Genomic DNA, 22,667 nt, shown 5'->3' with positions numbered 1-22,667 from the left:
AATCATATTAAATATATTTCCACATTAGTCAAATAGTGAAAGAAGAAAGAACAAAAGGGAAATATATGAGAAAGAAAAACCAACAAAAAATGTGAAAATAGTATGTTTTGATCTGCATTTAGACTCCATTGTTTTTTCTCTGGATGTGGATAGCATTTTCCATCATTAGTGTTTTGGAATTGTCTTAGATCATTGCATTGTTCACAAAAGCGAAGTCTATCAAAGTTGATCATCCACATAAAGTTGCTGTGGCTGTGTATAATATTTTCTGGTTCTGCTCACTTCACTCAGAATCAGTTCATGTGTTTCCAGGTTTTTCATCATTTCTTATAGAACAATAGTATTCCATTACATTCATATATCATAATTTATTCAGCTATTCCCCAATTGATGGGCAACACCTTGATTTCCAATTTTTTGCCACCACAAAGAGAATGGCTATTTTTTCTATGTATCTATGTTTTATGATCTCTCTGTTCTAAATTGCTCTCCAATATGATTGAATCAGTTCACAACTCCACCAACAATGCAACAGTGAAAGAAAGACTCACAGTCAATAGTCAGAATCACACAATATCTGTCAACTTCTATTGAAAGTAAAGTAGATCTTAAAATATAATATTCCAAAAGGCAAAATGCACAGGCTTACTATCAGGAATAGCTTGTAAAGAGGAGCATATCTTATAGGTAAACAACAAAATTTTAAAAATTGGAATATGAATATTTAATTATATGAATGTTATGGAATATTATTGTTCTGTAAGAAACAACCACCAGGATGACTTTAGGATTTTTTTTCCTTCCTTCTTGATCTGATTTTTCTTGTGCAGCAAGATAACTGTATAAATATGCATACATATAATGGGTTTAACACATATTTCAATATATTTAAAATGTATTGGACTACCTGCCAGCCAGGGGAGGGGATGAGGGGAAGGAAGGGAAAATTTGGAACAAAAGGTTTTGCAAGGGTCAGTGTTGAAAAATTATCCATGCATATGTTTTGTAAATAAAAAGTTTTAACAAAAATATATAGAAAAAAGAATATAGGACTTTGAAGCTTCTGTGATGGAAGACCAGAGCTGAGAGGAATACTGAAATACAAGAACAAGAGTCAAGAGTCAAGATAAACCTAGAAAAGTATAAGATGATGTAGTAACATTTTAATAGAGGGAAAAGAAATGAATATTCCTTTAAAACTACATGATTTCAAAGGGTATTGAAGAAGTTAGGGATCCTGGATTAGACTGGCTCTTTTTTGAGAGTTTTAAGAGGGGAAGAATAGAGGATAAAAGGAATAATACAACATTGTTTAAAAAAAAAAAGAGGAAGAAAGAGGTAAAATTGACTTTTTTCTTATTTGGGATGAATAAGAGGAAGAGTATACAAATATGAATAAGAGGAAAAAAGGAGAGAATAACAGGTAACCCTCACTTTGAACTGAAAAAAAAAGTATTGAAATACACACTCAGTTTGATATAGAAATATATCAACTTAAATGGAGAAACATGAGGTTGGTTATGAGACTTAATAAAAAATGAGTATCACAAATAAAACAAATTTCTTGATCCTAAATAAAAGAAAAATAAGAAGCTAGATTCTCCATCAATTAGGGAATGGAGGAACTTAAATTGCTGTATGAATATAATTTAATTTTATTGCAATTAAAAATTACAATGATGATTTTACTGAATCTTAGTGTGAACTAACACAGTGTAAAGTGAAAAGAATGAGAACAATTTATAAGGAAGTGCTAGATAACAAACTGGTGCTCTGAAAAGTAGCACCTCTTTTTAAAGTTTAATCTGCCTAACATTTTCTCCATCATTTTCTTAAGCCAAAAATCAACAAAACAATAATCAAGCCCTGATTTGTAGTGATTACACCTCTGAGGTGTAAATGAGCTGGTGTGAAACTGCCTTAGCACACCCTCTATGAGTGATGACATGGTAAAGGAAGATTTAAGAACTCTGATCAAGGCCAAATATAGCACTAGAGGACCTATCTTTTTGATAATCATCTTTTGAAAGGTGATGGAGTGAAGGTACAGAAAGAAATACATGTTTTTTTGATATATGTGCTGTGCAGATTTATTTTGCTTGATTTATATTTATTTATTATAAGGTTAATTTTCCCATTCCACTCCATTTTAATTGGGAAGGGTAAGCACAATAGGATTCTGTCACAATCATATGCCACATCTTGTTCAGCTATTTCTCAACTGAGGGGCATTCCCTTAATTTCCAGTTCTTTGCCATCATAAAAAGAGCTGCTATAAATGCTTTTATAAAATAGGTCCTTTACTCTTTTCTTTGATATCTTTGAGACACAGAGCTAATAATGTTATTTCTGGGTCAAAATGTAGGTACAGTTTTATATCTCTTTGGACATAGTTTCAAGTTTTTTTTCGATCTACAGTACATCGACATTCCTATTTTCCACATCCCTTTCAGCACTGATCATTTTTCTTTTCTGTCATGTTAGCCAATATGAGAGTGTGAGGCAGTATCTCAGAACTGTTTTAATCTGTATTTCCAAAATAAGAATGATTTAGAACTTTTTCATGTGATTGCTTTAATTTCTTTATTTTTTTCCCTGTGAAAATAGCCTCTTCATAACCTTTGGCCATTTATCATTTGACGAATTTTGTAATACAGCTCAGTTCTTTATTTACTTGAGAAATGAGGTCTTTATTGGAAAACCCTGCTCTAATTCCCAACTCCCACCCCAGTTTCCTGCTTTTTAATTTTGACCGCATTAATTGTGTTTGTACCAAACATTTTCAATTTCATGTAATCAAAATTATCCACTTTATTTCCTGTGATCTTCTGTGTCCCTTGTTTGGTCATAAACTCTTTCTTCATCCATGGATTTGAGAGATGATTTTTCCATATCCCATATTAATTTACTTATTAATCACTCTTTAGGTCTAGAACATATATCCATTTTGACCTTTTTTTAGTGTATGGTAAATGGCTGTTTTTTCAATATACTTTGCCAGTATTGCCACATGATATCAGGGTGTGGACTGTCACAATGTCTCTGTTTCTGAAAAATTTAAGATTTAGTATCAGAAAAACGACAACAGAAGAGGCATATGTGGGTATGTAAGCAGGATGTACCGCATCACTGACAAGGAATTCTGAAGAATAGGAATCAACGAATTGTGAGACTAAATGAGAAGATGGACAGGTAATATGGCAAGCTTGAGGGAAAACAGATGGATGGCCAGAATGAATGATGCCTTTAGGGGAGAGCAAGGAAGGACCTTGGTACAGTGACTGAATTTACAATGGTGAACTTTTAGGTGGATGTGAATAAGAATTGTACATGGCAGATTTTAATCTGCTTCATTATAAAAAACTCCATAACCAACTTTGCTTACTATTAATTATAATAATATATATATACTAATACTGCTACTAATGATATATAATAATACTAGTAGCATTTATATAGTGCCTTAAAATTTTACATATTAACTCAATTGATCCTTATAATAACCTTATGAAATAGATGATTATAACTCCCATTTTGCAGATAAGAAAATTGAATTTGAGATAGTTTAAGTGACTGGTCCAGAGTCACACATGTAATAAATGTCTGAAGCAAAAATAGAACTTAAGTCTTCTGATTCCAAGTTTTATATTGTATCACACACCATGCCACCTAGCTGCCTAGAGTATTTAAATGACTTTTTGTACCCATTTCATTGAAATGTTCTTGTTAACGACCAAGAAACAAGAGAATACAATGTGGAAATATTTCATTTTTTGCCTTTGCATTCCAGTGCCTAGTAGAGTATTGGTTAATAACAAAAATAATGTATTAATATTCAATATAATATAATAATAACAACAATAAATACTGAATGAATAAGACCATGAAGACAAATAAAATTAGCTATTCACACAGAATTGCTACGAATTTGATCGATGTCATTAAGTAGAATATGCAAGTAGTGATTAAAATGGGCAGAAGAAAACTGAAATGATTGAAACTTTAGAAAATAACCTTCTCTCCAAAACCATGCCCTCTCTTTGCTACAATAGGTATCTTGACCTTTGTCATTCACAGTGTCGCTTTCATCACCACCACCTGGTCTTCCTTCTCTCAACTCTAATATACTCACATCTTTGGGGATTGTTATAATAGTCTCTCCTCTGATTTCTTTCCCTTAGACTAAGTAGCTTATTTATTTTAATCTCTTCTCATAAAGAGAGGCAGTGTGGTACATTAGATAGACATGCTAAGTCACATGGTCCTGGACAAGTCATTTAATTTTTTTGAGCCTTGCCATGTGGCCTTGGGCAAGTCAGTTAATTTCTCTGAGCCCAATTTCTTTATTTATAAAAATGAGCACAATGATACTTCAAACCTCATAGAAACAAATGAGAGAATGAATGTCTAACAATAGGGGAATGTGGTGTTTCTGTGCTGGCGAAGAGAACTTATCCCTTCCCTTTACTAACCTTTAGCTTTCTGTGGATTGGGTTTTTACTTCCCTTGACAGAGAAAAAAAATCTTCACCGAGATCTTCAGGGCTTTACAAGTCTATACTAGCCCAGAAAGTTAACTAATTGGGGGTATCTAGGAAATGACCATTAATCTCAGAGGGAGATACAAAAAATTGGGAACAAATAAAAGTTACAGAGATTTCTCATCATCATCCCAGCATATTGCAATCACTACTCCTGCCATGCCACCATTAAGTTATATAATCTTTTAGGCAATAAAGTGAAATTTAAGTGGAAGATTTCTACAGCTAGCTCTGTACATTAAAAAAAGATCTTATTTTGATAGATATTATTTTCATTTTATATGATTATAATGAAAACAGACAGGAGGGAATGGATGGGAGAAATGTTTCAGAGGTAAAAATCAACAGGAGCTAGTACTAGTTGGGTATGAAAAGTAAGGGGAAAAAAAGAGTAAATTATCATTTTCAGGTTATGAGATTAGGTAACCAAAAAGGATGATTGTAGCAGCAATAGAAATAGATCAGTGAAAGGTCAAGTTTTTGGAGGAGGATCATGAGTTCATTTTTGGACATTCTGAATTTGAGCACTAGCAGTGTTCGTAGATGGTGTCTGGCTGACAGTTGGAGATAGCTGATTGAAGTTCAGGGGATAAATCAGTGCTAGAGTTATATATTTGGCAATTATTTTCATGTTAGTGATATATGAAGTCATTTAATTCAATTCCATAAATCTTTATTAAATTCATACCAAGTGGAAATTATCAGGAAGTTGATAATTGTAGGAATGAAAAAGATATAGGGAAAAATTGTAAAAAGAGCAGAAAAGGAGGTCTCTAGACAGAACTTTCAGATGGTCAACCAGCAAGCATTTATTAAGTACTTAACAGTATATTAGGTATCATGATAAGTACAGGGGATACAAAGAAAAGTAAAAATATTATCTCCATCCCTAATGTGATAACATCCTAAAGGGAGAGAAAACATGCAAAAAACTATGAGCATAACATTACTAGAATGTATCCCAAAGAGGTTTTTTTTAAGGAAAAGGACCCACATGCAAAAATATAATAGCTCATTTTGTGGTGATAAAGAATTAAAAATTGAAGAGATGTCCATCAATTGAGGAATGGCTGAGCAAGTTGTGGTATATGATTTTGATGGGATACTATTATGCTATAAGAAATGATGAGCAGTATAGTTCCAGAAAAACCTGGAAAAACTTACATGAATCACTGCAAGGTGAAGTGAAGAGAACCAAGAGAACATTGTACATAGGCACATATTGTATGGTGATAAATTATAAAAGACAGTTATTCTCAGTAATACAAAGATGTAAGACAATTCTGAAAGATTTATGATGAAAAAATGGAAAAAACTGCAATCTGAATGCAGAATGAATAGATACTTTTAAAAATTAAAAAATTGTTTTGGTTAAGTGGTTTTTTTTTCTGTGTTTTCTTTCACTACATGACTAATGTGGAAATGTGATTTGTATGACTGTATTTGTATAACTTATATCAATTGTCTTGTCATATCAGGGAAAGAAGAAGGGAAAGAGAAATAAAATTTGGAGCTCATTATTTAAATAAAAACATATCTACAAAGGACATGTGAAGGAAGATGATATCTGTATCAGAGAAGGAACTGATAAATAGAAATATGTATAGAATGATTTTTATATATGCACATATTTGTAAAATAGTAGCCATCTCTAGGGTGGGGTAAAAGGAAAGAAAAAGAAGAAATGTACATGATAACTAATAAATTGTACATAATAGATTTGCAATTTCACATGCAATCATTTAAAAATTATATTATATTATGGACATGCTTGTTTTGATCTCATAAATTAAAATAAAATAAAAATTATATATAATATATATGTATTTATACATTTGTATGTATATAGTATAAATGAAATTTCAGAGCTAATGTACCAATGGGTAATGGAGAAGTTTGGAGAAGCAGTCCTTTAAAATGTGAAATTTAAGCCAAGTTTTGAAGAACCAGGGAAATTAGAAAATATAAGTGAGGAAGGAGAGCATTCCAGATATGGGGGACCACTTGCACAAAGAGATGAAGGGCTAAATATGAGAAACAGTGATTAGATAAATTGTAACTAGAATGAGTGGAGGGGCTAGGTAGTTAAGAGCTGTCTTGTGAAAAGCTTTAAACTCTAAACATAATATTTTATACTTGATTCTGGAGGTAATAGAGAGCCATTGGTGTTAATGGATTAAAGAAAGGAATGACATGGTCATATCTGTGCTTTAGAGATATTGATTGTTAAGCAGAATGGAGGATGAGCTGGAGCGATAAAAGATTTGGAGCATGGAAACCAATTAGAAGGCAGGAGGAGAAGGGAAGGTCTATATCAAGGTGGCGCTCCTGTGAGTCCCGAGGAGATATTGCATATGATGAATATTGTGAATGTAGAAACCACAAAATTTGGTACTAGCTTGTATATATAGGATAAGTTCAAATGAGGAGACTGGGTGACTGGGTGGAAAGTACTATAATAGGGAAGTTGGTGAGAGGAAAGATTTGGAGAGAAAAATAATCCTGTTTTGGATTTGTTTAGTTTGAGATGCTTATGGGACATATAATTTTAGAGGTTAGAGAATAGTGGTAAACATTGAGGTAGACATTCAAGAGAAAGGACTAGGACACACATTTGCATTCTCACCTTTTAGGCTACCCATTTTCTCTGTTCCAGGGCCAGGAACTGTGCTAATGGCATAGTCAAACTCTTGAATTGGTCTCATTTAGGAAGTTCTACAGTGTTTTCAGGCTTGATGCAATATACAGTATTAGCCAAATAGGAGCATCTGGAGACTTTCATCATACTTTTCAGGTACAAATTGGATTGGATGGCTTTTGAAGTCCCCTCCAACTTTGAAATTTTATCATCTTGTATAATAATCATGAAAAGTAAAGGCCAAATTCATCCCTGAAATCCAGGGGTACACACACACACACACACACACACACACACACTCACACACACACACACACTATATTTCCAGAATTACCTTGATCCACTAAACTAATATTTTTAAAATGAGGTTAGCCTGACATGACTTTTTATTGCCTCCAAAATGGCTCTTAAGATCATTGCTTCCTTTTCTTAGATATTCACAGATTATCAATCTGACATTCAGTTCTAAAGTTTTTCTAGAGATGGATGTCAAGTTCAGTTTATAAAATTTTCCTTCCTTCTTTTGAAAATTAAAACTATGATTGTCCATCATTTGTGCTAAAGTACCTTTCTATTTCTTCACAGTTTTTTTTTTTAAGACAACTGACTGATTCAACAATCCTACATCTTTCAGGATATAATTTATTCAGCAAGCTTATTTGAATTCACTTGTGACAGGCAAATGTTTTCTTATTATCCCTTTACTTGGGTTTCAATTCCCTTTTAACTATTTTTTTTCTGTTTTATCTTTTTTCAACCTGAAGATCTTCAAATGATAGAAGAAATGGAAACAAAATGGGAACTGAGTAGTTCATACTTTTCTGTCATTCTATAATTGCTTGCCTAAAGCACCAGTCCCCCCCCATACACCTTTTCTGTTCTTCTTGCCCCACATACAAATTTTTAAAGCTCTTTTTTTTTATTTAGCATTTTTCACAAGGCTCTTTTTCTTCAAGCCTTCCTGACATTTTCTCATAAAGAAGTGCCACTTTGCCACTTTTCTGCATGTGCCTTTAATTATGCGGTTTTCTTCCCTTCTTCCTACTATATATATCATTTTCTCTTTTCTATTATATCCTTACTCCTTCTCTCCCTCCTTCCTTCCCTCCCTCCCTCCTTCCTTCCCTCCTTCCCTTCCTTCCTTTTCCTTCCTTCCTTTTCCTTCCTTCCTTCCTTCCTTCCTTCCTTCCTTCCTTCCTTCCTTCCTTCCTTCCTTCCTTCCTTCCTTCCTTCCTTCCTTCCTTCCTTCCTTCCTTCCTTCCTTCCTTCCTTCCTTCCTTCCTTCCTTCCTTCCTTCCTTCCTTCCTTCCTTCCTTCCTTCCTTCCTTCCTTCCTTCCTTCCTTCCTTCCTTTCTTCCTTTCTTTCTTTCTTTCTTTCTTTCTTTCTTTCTTTCTTTCTTTCTTTCTTTCTTTCTTTCTTTCTTTCTTTCTTTCTTTCTTTCTTTCTTTCTTTCTTTCTTTCTTTCTTTCTTTCTTTCTTTCTTTCTTTTTTCTTCTTCTAAAATCTGAGCTCACCAGATAGCTCTCTATGTGACCCCTTCATTCTTTAAAAGAATTCTTCATTTTCTTCTTTGTTTGGATTATTGACTGTACCTATTAGATTTTTAAAAATTATTGCATTTGATCTTTATATCACTATTATCTCTGGAAAAACTTATGCACTTCTATCCCCTATCCCGTAAGTTCTTCCTTAAAACAAAGAAACTCACATGATGCTAAAAGGCCTAGAGGAAAGCTTCTAGAATATTTGGTAGGGTATTCTTTGGAGGATTTATGGGAGATCCTGGACAAGCATTTTACAGGATGAGAAGGCACTAATGGATTATCATCTGATCCAATTGGGGATGATACTAATGCAGTGGAAACCACAGATCCATTTAAGTATAGAAATATCCAGTTCAACTGTAACATGAATATATTGACAAGAAGATGTAACTGGATCAGAATTGTTTTTGTTTTATTTCGTTTTTTTTTCCTGAGGCAATTGAGGTTAAGTGACTTGCCCAGAGTCACAAAGCTAGGAAGTATTAAGTGTCTGAGGACAAATTTGAACTCAGGTCGTCCTGACTTCAGGGCTGGTGCTCTATCCACTGTGCCACCTACCTGCCTTAGATCAGAATTATTATAGAAATCCCAGTTTAATAAAAAAAAGATGTTTTAATGGAATTTATTTAAATTTAATAATCCTTTTGTTAGGAATTTCACAATTCTGAAAATATCGCAAAATAAATTGCTTATTGTTAACCACACTGCTTATGTACACAATCAACATACATATCAAGAAAATCAGAGCTGGTCTTTTTAGTGGAAGAAATCAAAACACATCCATTTTTCAGGTTGCCAAAATTTTTTGAACATCACTAGAGTAGCGGTTTTGAACTAAAGAAGGTAGACATATATTCATCCCAATCATAATCACATACATTTAATTATATGTAATTAACTTGTCTGAATTATTAGAATTCAGCTTCTTGAGGACAAGGAGTGTCTTTTTTTGTATTCCAAACTCTTAGTACAGTGCCCAGTACACAGTAGTCATTGAGGTATTTATTGGAAATGGTATTTCCATTATAACTTAAAAGGATGCTTTTTGCATCTTAGGGAACTTTGACAATCTGTCACTTCACTATTTGAGCAAACACATTGAAGACAATATCATAATTATAAGTTTGAACCTTCAAGCAATTCAGAAAAAGATACTTTTAAACAATACCATACATATTGCTTATTGTTAACTACATTGCTTATGTAGACAATTAACAGGCATATCAAGAAAATCAAAGCTGGTCCTTTCTAAATAAATCCTATCGAACATTGCTAACAACTATGAAGAGAAAGGAGAATTTTGAATAAATATTTAAGTGATTCATTGTTGACAAGGATTGCAGAGTATTTGACCTACATAAAATTTAGCCCAATTTGAATCCATTCAGATTCTGTTTTTCAAGTCGGGAAGAAAAATGAGGTATGTAATGGTCTAATAATGAAGGGCATCCTTTAGCATGATAACAGGCATCTATTAACTGGGTCAAACAGCCCCAGTGGGACTGGAGGTTCAAGTATTTGGTGGATTCCTTAAGATAAGGTAATATCAGGAAATCACAGAGATTTCTGAACCAGTCTATTTGTGACTTTCCCCTTACAAGCCCTAGCCTTCAACACATACACAATCTCTTCTACTGGGGACAAAGCAACAACTCAGCTTTTTATTAATTTTAATTGGGTTTGGCATTTGAAAGAATGTAACGACTCATGTCAATAATCCCTCTTATTCCCTTTTCATTCCCTGGTAAAATGGCAAAAAAGAGCCAGTCTCCCCTTCCTGACTATGAAGAACAGCTAAGGGAGGGTAAATGTTTGAGTATATGAGGTGGAAATGGGGTGGGGGTGAGTGGGCTCAGAGTGGGGTGGCAGGAGCAGGAGAATTGTGGAAATACAATATCTAAGTCTGAAATAGAGTCATTAAATTAAATCTAGACTGGGCTGATATTCTAGAACCTGGGGTTGCTACGGTGCGGCTCAGCAGGGTACAAGGGACTGAGCTGGCGTTTTTTTGCCGCAATCACTGTCATTTCGTACCCAGAGCTGCTGTGCGGATTCCTTTACGATCTTAGGACAGAAGATGCTTGAGGCTTCCCGAACCAACAAAGAGTCCAAATGACTCACTTGAGAACAAAGTAGAGTCTCGTGTTGACCCCCAACTCCTGAAAGAGGCTTTTAAAGAACCAGTCTTTGAAGCAGGAGCGTGTGCTTTCCTTTCTCCAATATTTTGTGATTCTGGACATTTCTGCTCTCTGAGAAAGACCCTGTCCTATCCCTTGCCGGGCGTCGGTGTTTGGAAGCGAGATTTGCGTTTCTGCTTTTTTCCTTTTCTCCTTCCTTTTCGTCTGCTTTGCACACAAAGCTTCTGTGTCCTGTTTAGAGAAATTCAGAGCCGTTCAGACTTTTGGGTCGAGGTAGCTAAGGGTCCAGTTGGAGGTGGGGGCACGGGAATCATCTCTTTTTTCTGAGCTTTAAGCTACTAAAGTCCTCCCGTTCGAACCCTGCTACCACCGGAGCACTTCTTCAGCAGCTGAAGTAACTAGTGGGAACTTCGGTAGGGAAGGTTCAATCTGGGTTGGTAATTTTGACAGCTCAGCAACGAGAATTCTAGCAAGGAAACCAAGATTAAACGCAGTCCACTCTCCTATATTGCTCCAAAGTTCCTTTATTGTTTCCTATGCTAAAGCCGCAGCTTAGATTTTGTTTTTCCTTGAAAGAAAAGGCCTAAAGCTATGAGCAACAATCTTCCATTTCATTTCCATTTGTTTGTCCAAGATTGTGGTCAAAGTTGTTGCTCTTTGTTATTTCTAAGGAAAATTTTAGTGCATTTGGGATTTTTGCATTCTTTCTCTCCTGACTCCTTCTCTTGGTAGAAGGCTGTAACCACACTGGAGACTGTTCTATTCCTGGTTTCGTAGGTTCCAACTAGAATTTCCACACCTATTTCCTACTTTTGAATGTAACCCACAATCATTTCTGGGGTTCAAAGTTGGGATAAACTTCGCCATGAGGAGGAGATGTGCTATGAGATAGTTTTTAAAATATCACCTTTAATAATGTATATTTTTTCAACTTAGATCTGTTTGTACTCTAAAAAAATTTTACTTATAACTTTTCCCCATCATTTTATTTGCTAATACATTTCTTTTATAGTCATCCTTTATGACAATGATTAAAATGGGAGAAGGGGAAGCATCAATAAAATCAACTGAGATATCAACCAAGACTGAAGAGATAAAGCCCTATGCCACCCTCCCCAAAGTTGGATAGAGAGGTACATTGTCTCAAACTTTCCTCCAGAAGTCAAGATTGATTGTTATAGTTTCATTGTACTTTTTCTTTCTTCCTTCCCTTTTTTCCCTTTTGTTCGTCATTGTTGTGGTTATTTGTATATTGTTTCCCTGGTTTTACTTCATTCTAAATTAATGAACATGCTTTAACACTTCTATATGACAACCTGATTAAACATTCTATAGTTAACAGACGTTTACTTTATTGCATTAAGAAAAAACAAACAAACAAACAAACAAACAAAACAAAAACAAAAACAAAAAAACAGATAACTTCCTTTCCTGGGACCAGAAGGTAATGTCTTCACGGTAAATCAATTCACTAGTGTTACAGTGAAGATTCAAACCTGAACTGGATAATAACACATAAAGAATTCAATATTTAAACATGGCCTGGGTCATCCAAAAATTTCTCTATGGATGCCCTATAAGTATGGAGTTTCAGAATGTTGATTTCTATTTTTCACCATTACCACGAAATAGCTTTATAGGGGATAAGATGTCAAAATCTGCTGTATGTGGAGGATTTTTCACAATATTAAAGGGAGAGTTCATCCGGGATGTTTGATCTCAGCAAATGAGAAAGGAAGTGAGATACGTTTCAAATCAAGCATTACAGAGGAGCCCCGCTTTGAAATGGCTGCAGGGGAAAGGGATAGGAGTGATTCTTCCAGAGAGAAAGCCAGTTCTTTAAAAAAAAAAATTCTGATAGGAAGACTTACCTCCCTCTTTCATTGGATACTGATCACTGCTAGAGCTTCTGTGTTAGAGATAAAATTACTTTTATAGATGTGTCTACCCATAAGTTAACTGAAGGTGAATGACCCATATTCCTTCTTGGAGCTCTATGATCCCAATGTACCACTCCTGCATTAAGGTGTCTTGCTATCCCCATTCCTCTTTGTTCTGCAGACAGGCCTGGGAAGAACTGTTTATGCTTTGTAGATAAAATTAACTTTTTTCACCTCTACCTTATCTTTGGAATTTGTGGAATTTGTTATTGTTCACCTGCAGTGATGAACTTTCACTATAACATCAAATTTTGAGTTATCACCAAATGAATACTTCAAAAGCCATTATCTCATAGGTACAGGTATCTCATAGGTACCCTCTGTTGAAAACATGAGAGAAAACTGACATTTTTTATAGGATTTTCTCTTTATTTTCTCTTCACGGTACTCTGTGAGTTATGTACCAAATGAGTATTATTAGACCCACTTTACAGATAGGGAAAGGGGAGGTTTATGAAAAATCACTCAAATAGAAATTGTCAGGGATTTGAAATCAGATTTTTCTGGCTTCTACTTTTACTTCCAATTCTTTCTATGCCATTTCTGTCTATGTCCCACTGCAGCAAATGGCACCCATTTAGTGCCTTAGTAAATAGTTTCTTATACTTGGGATAAAAACCCTTCATTCGGTGGCCAGTCTTTCTGTGGTGATCTTTTTCTATACTGAGCTAGCTGGGTTCCTCAAGGAAAACACTGTCTGTGTTCGCAACCTAATACAAGCTTTTTCAGCCTGTGCTCTGCTGATATAGCCTTTGGACTTCATCATCAAGGAGCATCTGAGCAGGTCACAAAACAAATAAAATGCTAAGGAGAGAATATTGTGCTGGCATTAAAATATGTCTGTAGATAAAAAGTAATACTAAAGTGCCCTTCCTTGTGATTCCTCCAGCTACCCAGCCCCCTACTAGCAGGTGCTTTCTAGGCAGCTGCTTTCCTTGTCTATCTCTGATCCTGCCTGTTTCCAGACACCTTCTCTTTCCACTTTCTCTTCCAAGAGCAACTAGAATAGGAGAATTCTTTTCTAGGAATCAAATAGCAATCTTTTTTCCTCTTGTAATCACTTTCAGGGTTGGATTAACTCAGTAAAGTTAAGATGGACAAAATCTCTACATACTGTGTGATTAAAATTGCCAGGGTGACAAGCCACCCACCCTTCCTTTTGACCCCACTCAATAACCCCATCCACTTTTTCAATAAAGGTACATGATCTCCCTAAATGCTCAAGGCCCTGAGGGTGAAGTGGGGATACTCAATGCTGCTCGAACTGAACATTCTTAGAGAACGATATCTCTGTGCTGGACGTGGGATTACCTATATCCTCAGGATTTAGGTTTTCTTTATATTTTTTTATTCCAATACATGGACAGTGATCTTGTTCTATCCTCTCCTCCCTCCCTTTTCCTCTCTACCTTCATGCATGTATTTGCCCCCCTCCCCTTCTCTTCCTTAACAACTCCTATACAAACTTCTTAGCCATTCAGCTTCACAAAACCCCTTGGCTTCCCCTTTTGTCCCAGAGAGGGCTTGAGACCCCATCATTAGCCCTGATTACCCTGAACAGTCTGACAGCCTCCCAGACCGCTTACCAGATTTCCCCATTCACTGTTCCCCGGGCTGCCCTGAGTCACAATAGAAGCGGAAATATTCTGCCATCCCCCCCAGTTCTAACTGAATAGAAGAAAAAGCTGTTTCTCTTCTCCCTCCCCATTCACATTTTCTTTGGATACAATATTTTTTTTCCTTTTTGTTAAAATTAAGGAGAAAGAGAGAGGTCAAGGCAGACTTTGACTGAGCCTTTTCCCTATAATTTGTTTAATGTAAACAAAGAGTGAGTCTTCCCTCTACTCCCCTTTCTGATTTTGATAAACAGTCTGGTGAAGTGGAGGGGGGCTGGTGGAAACAGGGTGGGCTGTAGATTTGGAAGCATAGAAGATCTGGGCCATTTTGAGGAAAAGGAGTATTGCACCATTTTGGGAACCAGCAGGAGGTTGAAATATTTAAGAGTCTTAAAATAGACTGAGCTGGGGTGAGGTGGGGGTGGGATGTCAAATCCCCAGGTTGCTCCATGGAAATATAGCATTGCATCTACTTTCCACTTCAGTGCTGAAAGGCTTATCTAGAAATTTGTGCCCCGAGATAGGTTGCAGAAAGAAAAAGTGTTATAGCCAATTTTCAGTTCAGAGATTTCCAACTCTGCTCATGGGTCCACCAAAATCAAAGCTATCTTTGTTTTTACTGCCTTTAAAAACTGATTTCTTGAAATAATTGAGAAAACAGAAAACACAGGTGGGTGTAATGAAGTGTTTGTATTAAATAAGATAGTACCCTTGTCTTTTCCTAATCCTATTAATTTTTTTTTTTTTGAAATTCAAATTGTGGGTTCATTCACAAAAGGATTATTTTGAATGTCTCTTCCTCTTGATTAGATAATTCTTAATCTTAAGGATTTGGGGGGTAATACCCCCTTTATATGCATATTTTAAGATTACTTTATAATAAAATTAGAGGAAACTACTGATTGTTCATAATTACAGATTCATAATGCAACCTTTTCATTATATAAGAATCTAGATACACGTGAGGGTTTCATACAAATATTTTCTGCACATTGAAAGTAGAACTCCATTACTGTTAGTATTTTCACCTGCTTAAACATTATTTTTAATTATTAATGTTTTTAAGTAAAATTATTCTTTGAACAGTGGTTCTTTCTTTTAGAAAATGAAAGTGACCTATTTATTCACCTTTAGGTATCATTTGTATTGATGGGTGGGATGAGATTTTCAAAATGATTTGAAATTCCTTATATGAATTCATTAGTGCATTATTTCCCTTCCCAATTGGACTATGAAAGGGAATGTTTTACCCTTCATCGCTGGCACAGGAGATCCAAATACATGTATATAACCAATTAACATAAGTTCAGTCCAGGGTAACTTTCTTGATGAATTACAGTGCCCACTTACAAGTCAAGAATATTCTATTGCTCTAAGTAGCGTAGGACAATTATCTGAAGATAGGTAATATCCTAGTCATGCAAGAGTAGATATGAAATTTTTTGCTTAGTTAAGACCTTCCCACATTTTCCTATTTGGAGATTTTGCACAAGAAAAAGAGATATCATAATTCCAGATATGGTTTGCTTGGTACAATTACAACCAATTAAAAAGAAAGTCTCACAAAATCAGTAAAGTGATTTAGAAATAAAAGTTGAAAACCTGAGCCTCCCAGATGTCCTACTACATATTGGTTTATTCATGTCAATTGAATTATTATTTTTGTTTTATTTAGCAATATAGCACTTCTACTAAAACAAGTCGCCAATCTTCTTATCTAGAAAGCATCTTTTAAGCATGAAATGAGACCAATCAGACAAAAAAAGAACAGCTCAAGTGATTTAAAGATCAATGTCAAATTGCATAATATGCAATCCTTTTCGGTGGGAAAAAGCTTAGCCGCTCTAAGGATAGCATTGGGTTTCTTAGAGTAAGAACAGTGGGTGCTTTTTGTTTTGTTGTGCTTTGGAAGGAAGAATGCTAAGGGCTAAAGACATTTGTCTGATATTTTAAACTGAACCCATTACCAATCATAATAAGGCTCTTGAAGGCTTTATTATATATTTATAACAGATACCACACTAAGCTAGGAATTTGATTATTTATTCTCCTACTTGGAGGTGGAGAAATTTTAGTTATACCTCTCACTCATTCATTCATCCCTATGTTCTAGCATCATTTTACCTTACTTTCTGAACCCTACCAGAGGAAGAGTAATACAGCTGATAAACTCTAGTTGTTTGTTCCAAAACTTCAAATCCCGTTTGCTTCCCTTACATATACCCGTTAGTATTTAGAGACTTTTAAAATTTATATAGATGAGAGCCAGGAAAGGAAAAGGAGAGGAGGGAAAAGGGTGGCAAAGAAAAGTTTTCATATTGTGTAGATGTCTGTATAATTTTACATACTTAAAAATTAATGATCATGCCTTGGTTTGTCTTCCACTGTTAATACTCAAAACCTAAAATGTAGGTGTATTATCCACACTGTGATCTCCTCCATGAAGATGCTCCCTACACCAATGCAGATAAAAAGCCCTTCTAATGGTATCATCTTTTGATGCTGAATAGATTCATGAAACATTTTTTAAAATATAAAAACATGTATGGGTACTTTAAAATTTGTTTGTGTGATAATTTGCATCTCCAGGTACCTGACAGGAAAAAGAGAGGTTAGTTGCTCTAAACAAGCATTTTGCTGCCTCCTAAGTAAAATAATATTTCCCCCATAGGCCATTCTAATTCTGATCAGACAATGAAACACATCCGAGTGAGAGCTTAACATCATCAGAAGAGAAAGAAAAAAAACCAAAATTCTTTCTTATTTTGAGATTACATACACACTCGCCCTACAAATGTGAAGGTGTGGCGTTTAGGATTATCTTTTAAGAATTTTAAAGCAAATCATATAGGTAATAAAAGTTCCTTACCAGCTTATTTTTATTGTTTTACCTTTTCCATACAGTACTGATCCTGCACTAGCCAGCGCACATGCTCTACTACAGGTGTGCACAAAGAAATTACAAGCCCCAAAAAGAAAAAAAAAAAAAGAAAAAAGCATAGAAAAACCTACTATGAGATCCCTTAAATAAGTAAATAAACAATAAAAAACCTTTAAAACCAAAAATATATATAAAACAAAAAAATTTAAATCCCAATTCACCCCATGTCTTTTTGACATGAAATATTCACGAGAGTTACAGCGCAGGCTCAAACATATTTGCAGCTTAGCATTGGTGTTCCAGAGGCATCTTTTCAGCAAGATCCTTTTAGAGAAAGAAAGGGCAGCAGAGACTTGGTATTTAGTTTTTCTTAATTCCTAGTTGCATCCCACTAAGACATTATGTTGTTGTTGTTTTTTGTTTGTTTTTAGTGGGGAAAATGTCTCTCCACCAGGCATTGCCTGGGATCCTTAGAAAGCCGCCCAGAAGCTTCCCTACGTTGGCAGGTTGCAGGCACTAGCTTTCGTTTGCTCTCTCTCTTTCTCTGTCCTTTGTTTTATTTTGCTTTTTTGTTTTGTTTTATTTTACTGTACTTTTTACATATTCCTTCACTTCTTCTGTCTGTGTTTTGTGTATGGGGATGGAGATGGTGACCTGGGCGTCAGATGTCACATTCACTGTCGCTGGATGTGATGGAAATGGCCGACGTGGCGGCTTTGCTAGACAGGCTGGCAGCGGGGCTGGCGACGGCCCCCAGAGGTTCCCCAGCGCTCTCCTCCTCGGTCTGCAGTGACCGACCTGAGCCCTGGGACAGCACCTGCTGCTGTAGCCTGCGGGGAATCAGGGACACAAGATCACAGTTCCGCCACAGATTTGGCTCTTTCCAACCCTTCTTTACCCTCCCCTTTCTTTCCTCACCTCCCAGATTCGGAGTTAGGGCCCTTCCCATATGTAGCTCACAACCTTTCCCTCATCTTGGACACTTTCACTTAGATTTTAAAGTCCACTTCCAGTTCCAGAATTGATAGGGGAAAGCAAGCTGCACATTAAAGCCCCCCCCCCCCCCCCCCCCCCGCAAAAGAAGTGTCCTTCTGGACATTATCCAGACATGACGAGATTCACGACAAGAGTTAAAGCCCAATCCCTGGCCTCTCTAGATTCCTCTTGAATTCAAGGAATTTGGGCATTTTGGGTTCCGTAGTCACAAGGGATGCTTCTATTGATATGTAATTTAAAAAAACGAATAGCAGAAAATACCAAAGGCCTGTCAGTTCACACAAGGCCTCCATTCACAGGGTAAATAGAGTGGATGATCTAGAATTCTCCGGTAGCTCTGCCTGCTACCCCATCCAGACCTTCCTAATAATCTTTGCTCTCTACTCCTCCCTGCAAGCTCCCTTCACATCAAGAACAAGAAGTAATGATGGCAAAGAGGGTCCACTTGGGAATTCAGTTGACCCACTTGCTTGCAGGGACTATTTGACGAGATTAACCCCAACCAAGATTTGATTTTGTGTGTGTGTGTGTGTGTGTGTGTGTGTGTGTGTGTGTGTGTGTGTGTGTAGTGGGATTTGTTTGGAGACCTTTGCAAATTGTTACTTGGGTTTTTAGGGCCCTGCCATTAGCGGCTGAAAAAATCTCAAACTGAATTAGTTTCTAGTCTGGATCCCGTCGCCTTAGAGAGTCTTGGTGCGGTCTGAGAAAGGCTTGCCTCAGCGATACACCCAAAGGGGACAAGAGGAAAGAGCAACTGAATTTGATCCTGGAAAAACAAAACAAAACAAAACAAAAAAAAAAACTAGTGTGTTCATGGAAAATTGAGATTATTTTAAATGTTTTAAAAGAATTAAGGAAACTGGAACATGGAAGGGGGGGGGAAGGTTAATTTACACGTATTTTTTTATATCAGAAAATAACCCAATCAAGGCTTATCTCCAAAAGCCGGTGTCCAGAGATCAGTGGGAGGGCGAGACCTAATTGGTGATTTTAGAATTTTAAAATTTGTTTTCTGTGATTAAACCTAGAAAGGCGATTCCCTCACGCTTTTCCCGGGCCTGGCAGCAGTAGTCACTTCCGGCTGAAAGAATTGCCACCCCAGTCAAGCGCTTACACTCAAAACCCAAACGGAAGGGAGAAAAGGAGCCCCAGAGGAAAGACGTTCACCTACAAGCCCTTGAACTCTTCTGACCTCTTTCAGTTTAAGAGAGATTCAGAAGCCCCTGCCAACATTCCCAAAGGATGTATCTGAGATCCCTTGTATTATCAGAAACTGCAAAATCTCATTTTTAACCTTCAGATATCTTAGTCCCTTTTGATGCTTAAAGAGGAAACTAAACTGCCTTCCCCAAACCCTTAGATACTGTACGGCAGCCAAACACCCAAGTACCGACCTGTTTTTGGCCGCTGCTGCTCTGTCCCTTTGTCTGCGGTTTTTGAACCAGTTGCCTACTTGCGTGGGGGTAAGTCCGGTTGCCTGGGCTAGTTCTCTCTTTTTGCTGGGGTTGGGGTAAGGGTCCTGCAGATACCACTCCCTAAGCAAGTGTCTTGTCCTCTCTTTGAAGCAATGCGTCTTCTGTTCCCCGTCCCAGATGGTCCGAGGTAAAGGGAACTTCTTCCTCACCCGATACTTGTCCACTGGCCCCAGAGGTCGGCCCCTGAGCTTCTCGGCTTCTTGGTAGTGAGCCTCCAGCCACAGGGCCTGTAATTTGGCATGAGATTCCTTGGTGAATTTGTGATTCTCCAGAATGTGGTAGAGTTCCCGGTAGTTCCCTGTGTGGAAGGCCACAATGGCCCGGGCTCGTAACACCGACTCATTCTTGTTCAGTGCTTCACACGCTGCCGGAGCCACAGGCAGGGACCAGAGAAAGCGGCCCAAACGCTCAATGTCCCCGCTTTCCTCCAGGGTCTCGCATACCCCAGCTACTTGCTGGGGGCTGAAATTCAGAATAGGCAACTGGAACATGGAGAAAACTGCAGAGGCTGCTTTCTCCACCAGTAGCGAAGGAAGGGGGAATAGAAGCAAATTTCCAATTTCCCCAGCAAGAGTCCAATGAAGGATGAGGATGAGAATTATTTTCTTGATGAAGGGCTGTACCGACTACTCTTAGGCAGCGGAGGGACTGAAAAGCAGCACCGAATGTCAGTTCTACTGGGAAATGTTGCCAGCGCTAGGCTCGTTGCAGGGGAAGGGTAGGGGGGGGGGAGGCGGCAATGTGGAAGGGAGGGAGGGGGAAGATAGAAAGGAGGGAGTGCTGGGAGGAATGGTTTAAAACACACACACACACACACACACACACACACACACACACACACACACACACACACACACACACACGTCTAGCTCAGCTGCTTTTGCTCCTGTTTTGCTATTGGATTTGGCAGATTGGTTGCCCGCGCGCGGTGGAGACCTCCCAGTCAATCACTGTCAGCATCTGCCAATCAAGACTGCGAGGAGCTCAGCAGAGAGATTTCAGCACCTCCCCGAGCTCGACAGCGCCCAGAGCTCAGATACTCACAGTTGGACTTTCAAAGGTATTTTTAGGAGAAAAAGATACTGTGTGCTAGGTGGACAATGGGGAGAAAGAAAGGGAAGAGAACTACTGTATTTTATAATTCTCAAACCTGCCGTTGCCTTTGAGTACTCAATAGAGAAAAACTCCTGGATGCTGGAAGATTTTACTTGCTGGAAATGCTAGTTACATAGAGAGGAAAAATAGGGCAAGAAAAAGACTAAAGTCCAAGTCTACGATAAGCAACATACAACCCCTCAAGTTACAAGTTCAACTAATTGAAGTCTAGGAAAATTGTGGCTGATTACATAGGTTATATATGTGAGTCCAGTATATTGAGTCCATTCATTCTTTCACTGTATATTCATTTTTTCCACCGGAGCTACAAATCTTAAAACGTTGTGCAGCAATATGGACAGGAAAGAATCTATAGAAAAAGGTCAATTTCAGTTCCCTAGCGTTCAGAGATTTCTCTTTCCCACTTCCCTAAAACATATAATACCAGAAGCTTAAAATTTGGAAAGGGAAATACTTTTAGCTCCCATTGATTCTGAGAATAGTCATAACCTCCCTCAAGAAGAGGAATTTTGTACATATCGAACTTAATTTTTTTATTCAAATAAGACTAGCACTGTTAGGTTTTCACTAAACCAACCTATCCTTCAAATTAAATGAACTTGAACAAATATCTAGAATAATCCCACATAAGAAGTCACACGGAGATCAAGACAGCAAATTAAAAGGTTATTTTCGAGACTGTAATTAGATATTCAGTTCAATTCTTCCTTGTAAGTTGGTCTTACCTTCAACAGCTAAAACGAAAAATTCTTGAAATGAGACTAAGAAACTCTCATTTTTGATCTCTCCAATAATCTCAGTAAGTTAAATTTAAAAAAAATGAAAGAAAGGAGCAGAATAAGGAGGAAAAGGAAGAAAAAAGAAAATAAGAAAAAAAACTTCCCATCATTTCTTTGATTAAGGAAAAATGCTTTCTAAATCATTGGAAGATCTTTGGTGCTTTATTCCACGGAATACTTCCTAGGAAGGGCTACCTTAGAAGTGATGTTTTCTGGATAATTTTTTTTAAAGAAAATTTCTTGATCCTTTATATATATATATATAGTTCCCCTTATCTCTTTTGAATCTGATAGTTCGATCAGCATTAGTTTAGTTTGAGGGAAACAAGAAAAACGTGAAGAAAAATACTGGGAACAACTTTTGCTAGGTACTTCTCTTTTAAAAAATGAGCCAGATTGGAATATTCACCATTGGTCTCAGGGCAATGGAACTGAACTGGGCCTGGATGTTTTTTCTTTAGTATCAAGTACAATTTATCTTTTGCCTGTGCGGATTTGGTAAATCAGAAGGCAGATAGATAGCGCAGATGGTTGGAGGTGTCGGGTCATATTAGGCTATGCCTCAGTACAGTGCTAAGCTCATTCTGACGGAAAACTCTGATATTATTTTCACAGATCTACACAGCTCACTAAAGATAGAGGGAGGGAAGGAGAACTAGGGACTAAGAAGGAGAGAGAAAGGAGAGAGCAGGAGAGGAGAGGGGAGGAAGAGAAGAGAGAGAGAGAGAGAGAGAGAGAGAGAGAGAGAGAGAGAGAGAGAGAGAGAGAGAGAGAGAGAGAGAGAGAGAGAGAGAGAGAGAGAGAGAGAGAAGCCCCTTTGGCCATTTACATCATTTTTGTGAGGCAGTTGACTAGACAGAAAGGCTTTCACTGCTGCTCATTTTTATAAAACCCGACAGGACTTAGACAAATAACGGCGGTGTTGACAGTGATTAAAATGCTCAGAACCTTCCTAATTAGGAAGAACCCAGGCAAAGGAAACTTTAGTTTTAGAGTCTCTTTG

At 37.1% G+C, this 22,667-nt stretch overlaps 1 protein-coding gene across 1 annotated transcript; it reads right to left on the bottom strand.

Moving 5' to 3' along the window:
- Positions 1–17,211: 17,211 nt before the first annotated feature.
- Positions 17,212–20,435, bottom strand: LOC141553484 (homeobox protein SIX6). The gene is made up of 2 exons (XM_074285123.1): positions 19,689–20,435; positions 17,212–18,128 (listed from the first exon to the last, which is right to left on the bottom strand). The coding sequence occupies exons 1-2, from the start codon at positions 20,258–20,260 to the stop codon at positions 17,960–17,962; spliced, it is 741 nt and encodes a 246-aa protein (XP_074141224.1). The 5' UTR covers positions 20,261–20,435; the 3' UTR covers positions 17,212–17,959.
- Between the last annotated feature and the right edge of the window lie 2,232 nt (positions 20,436–22,667).

Source organism: Sminthopsis crassicaudata, chromosome 2, assembly GCF_048593235.1.
Source record: "Sminthopsis crassicaudata isolate SCR6 chromosome 2, ASM4859323v1, whole genome shotgun sequence".
Lineage (NCBI taxonomy): Eukaryota > Metazoa > Chordata > Mammalia > Dasyuromorphia > Dasyuridae > Sminthopsis > Sminthopsis crassicaudata.
The sequence above is the reverse complement of the archived record's forward strand: the minus strand, read 5'-3'. Positions and strand labels throughout refer to the sequence as shown.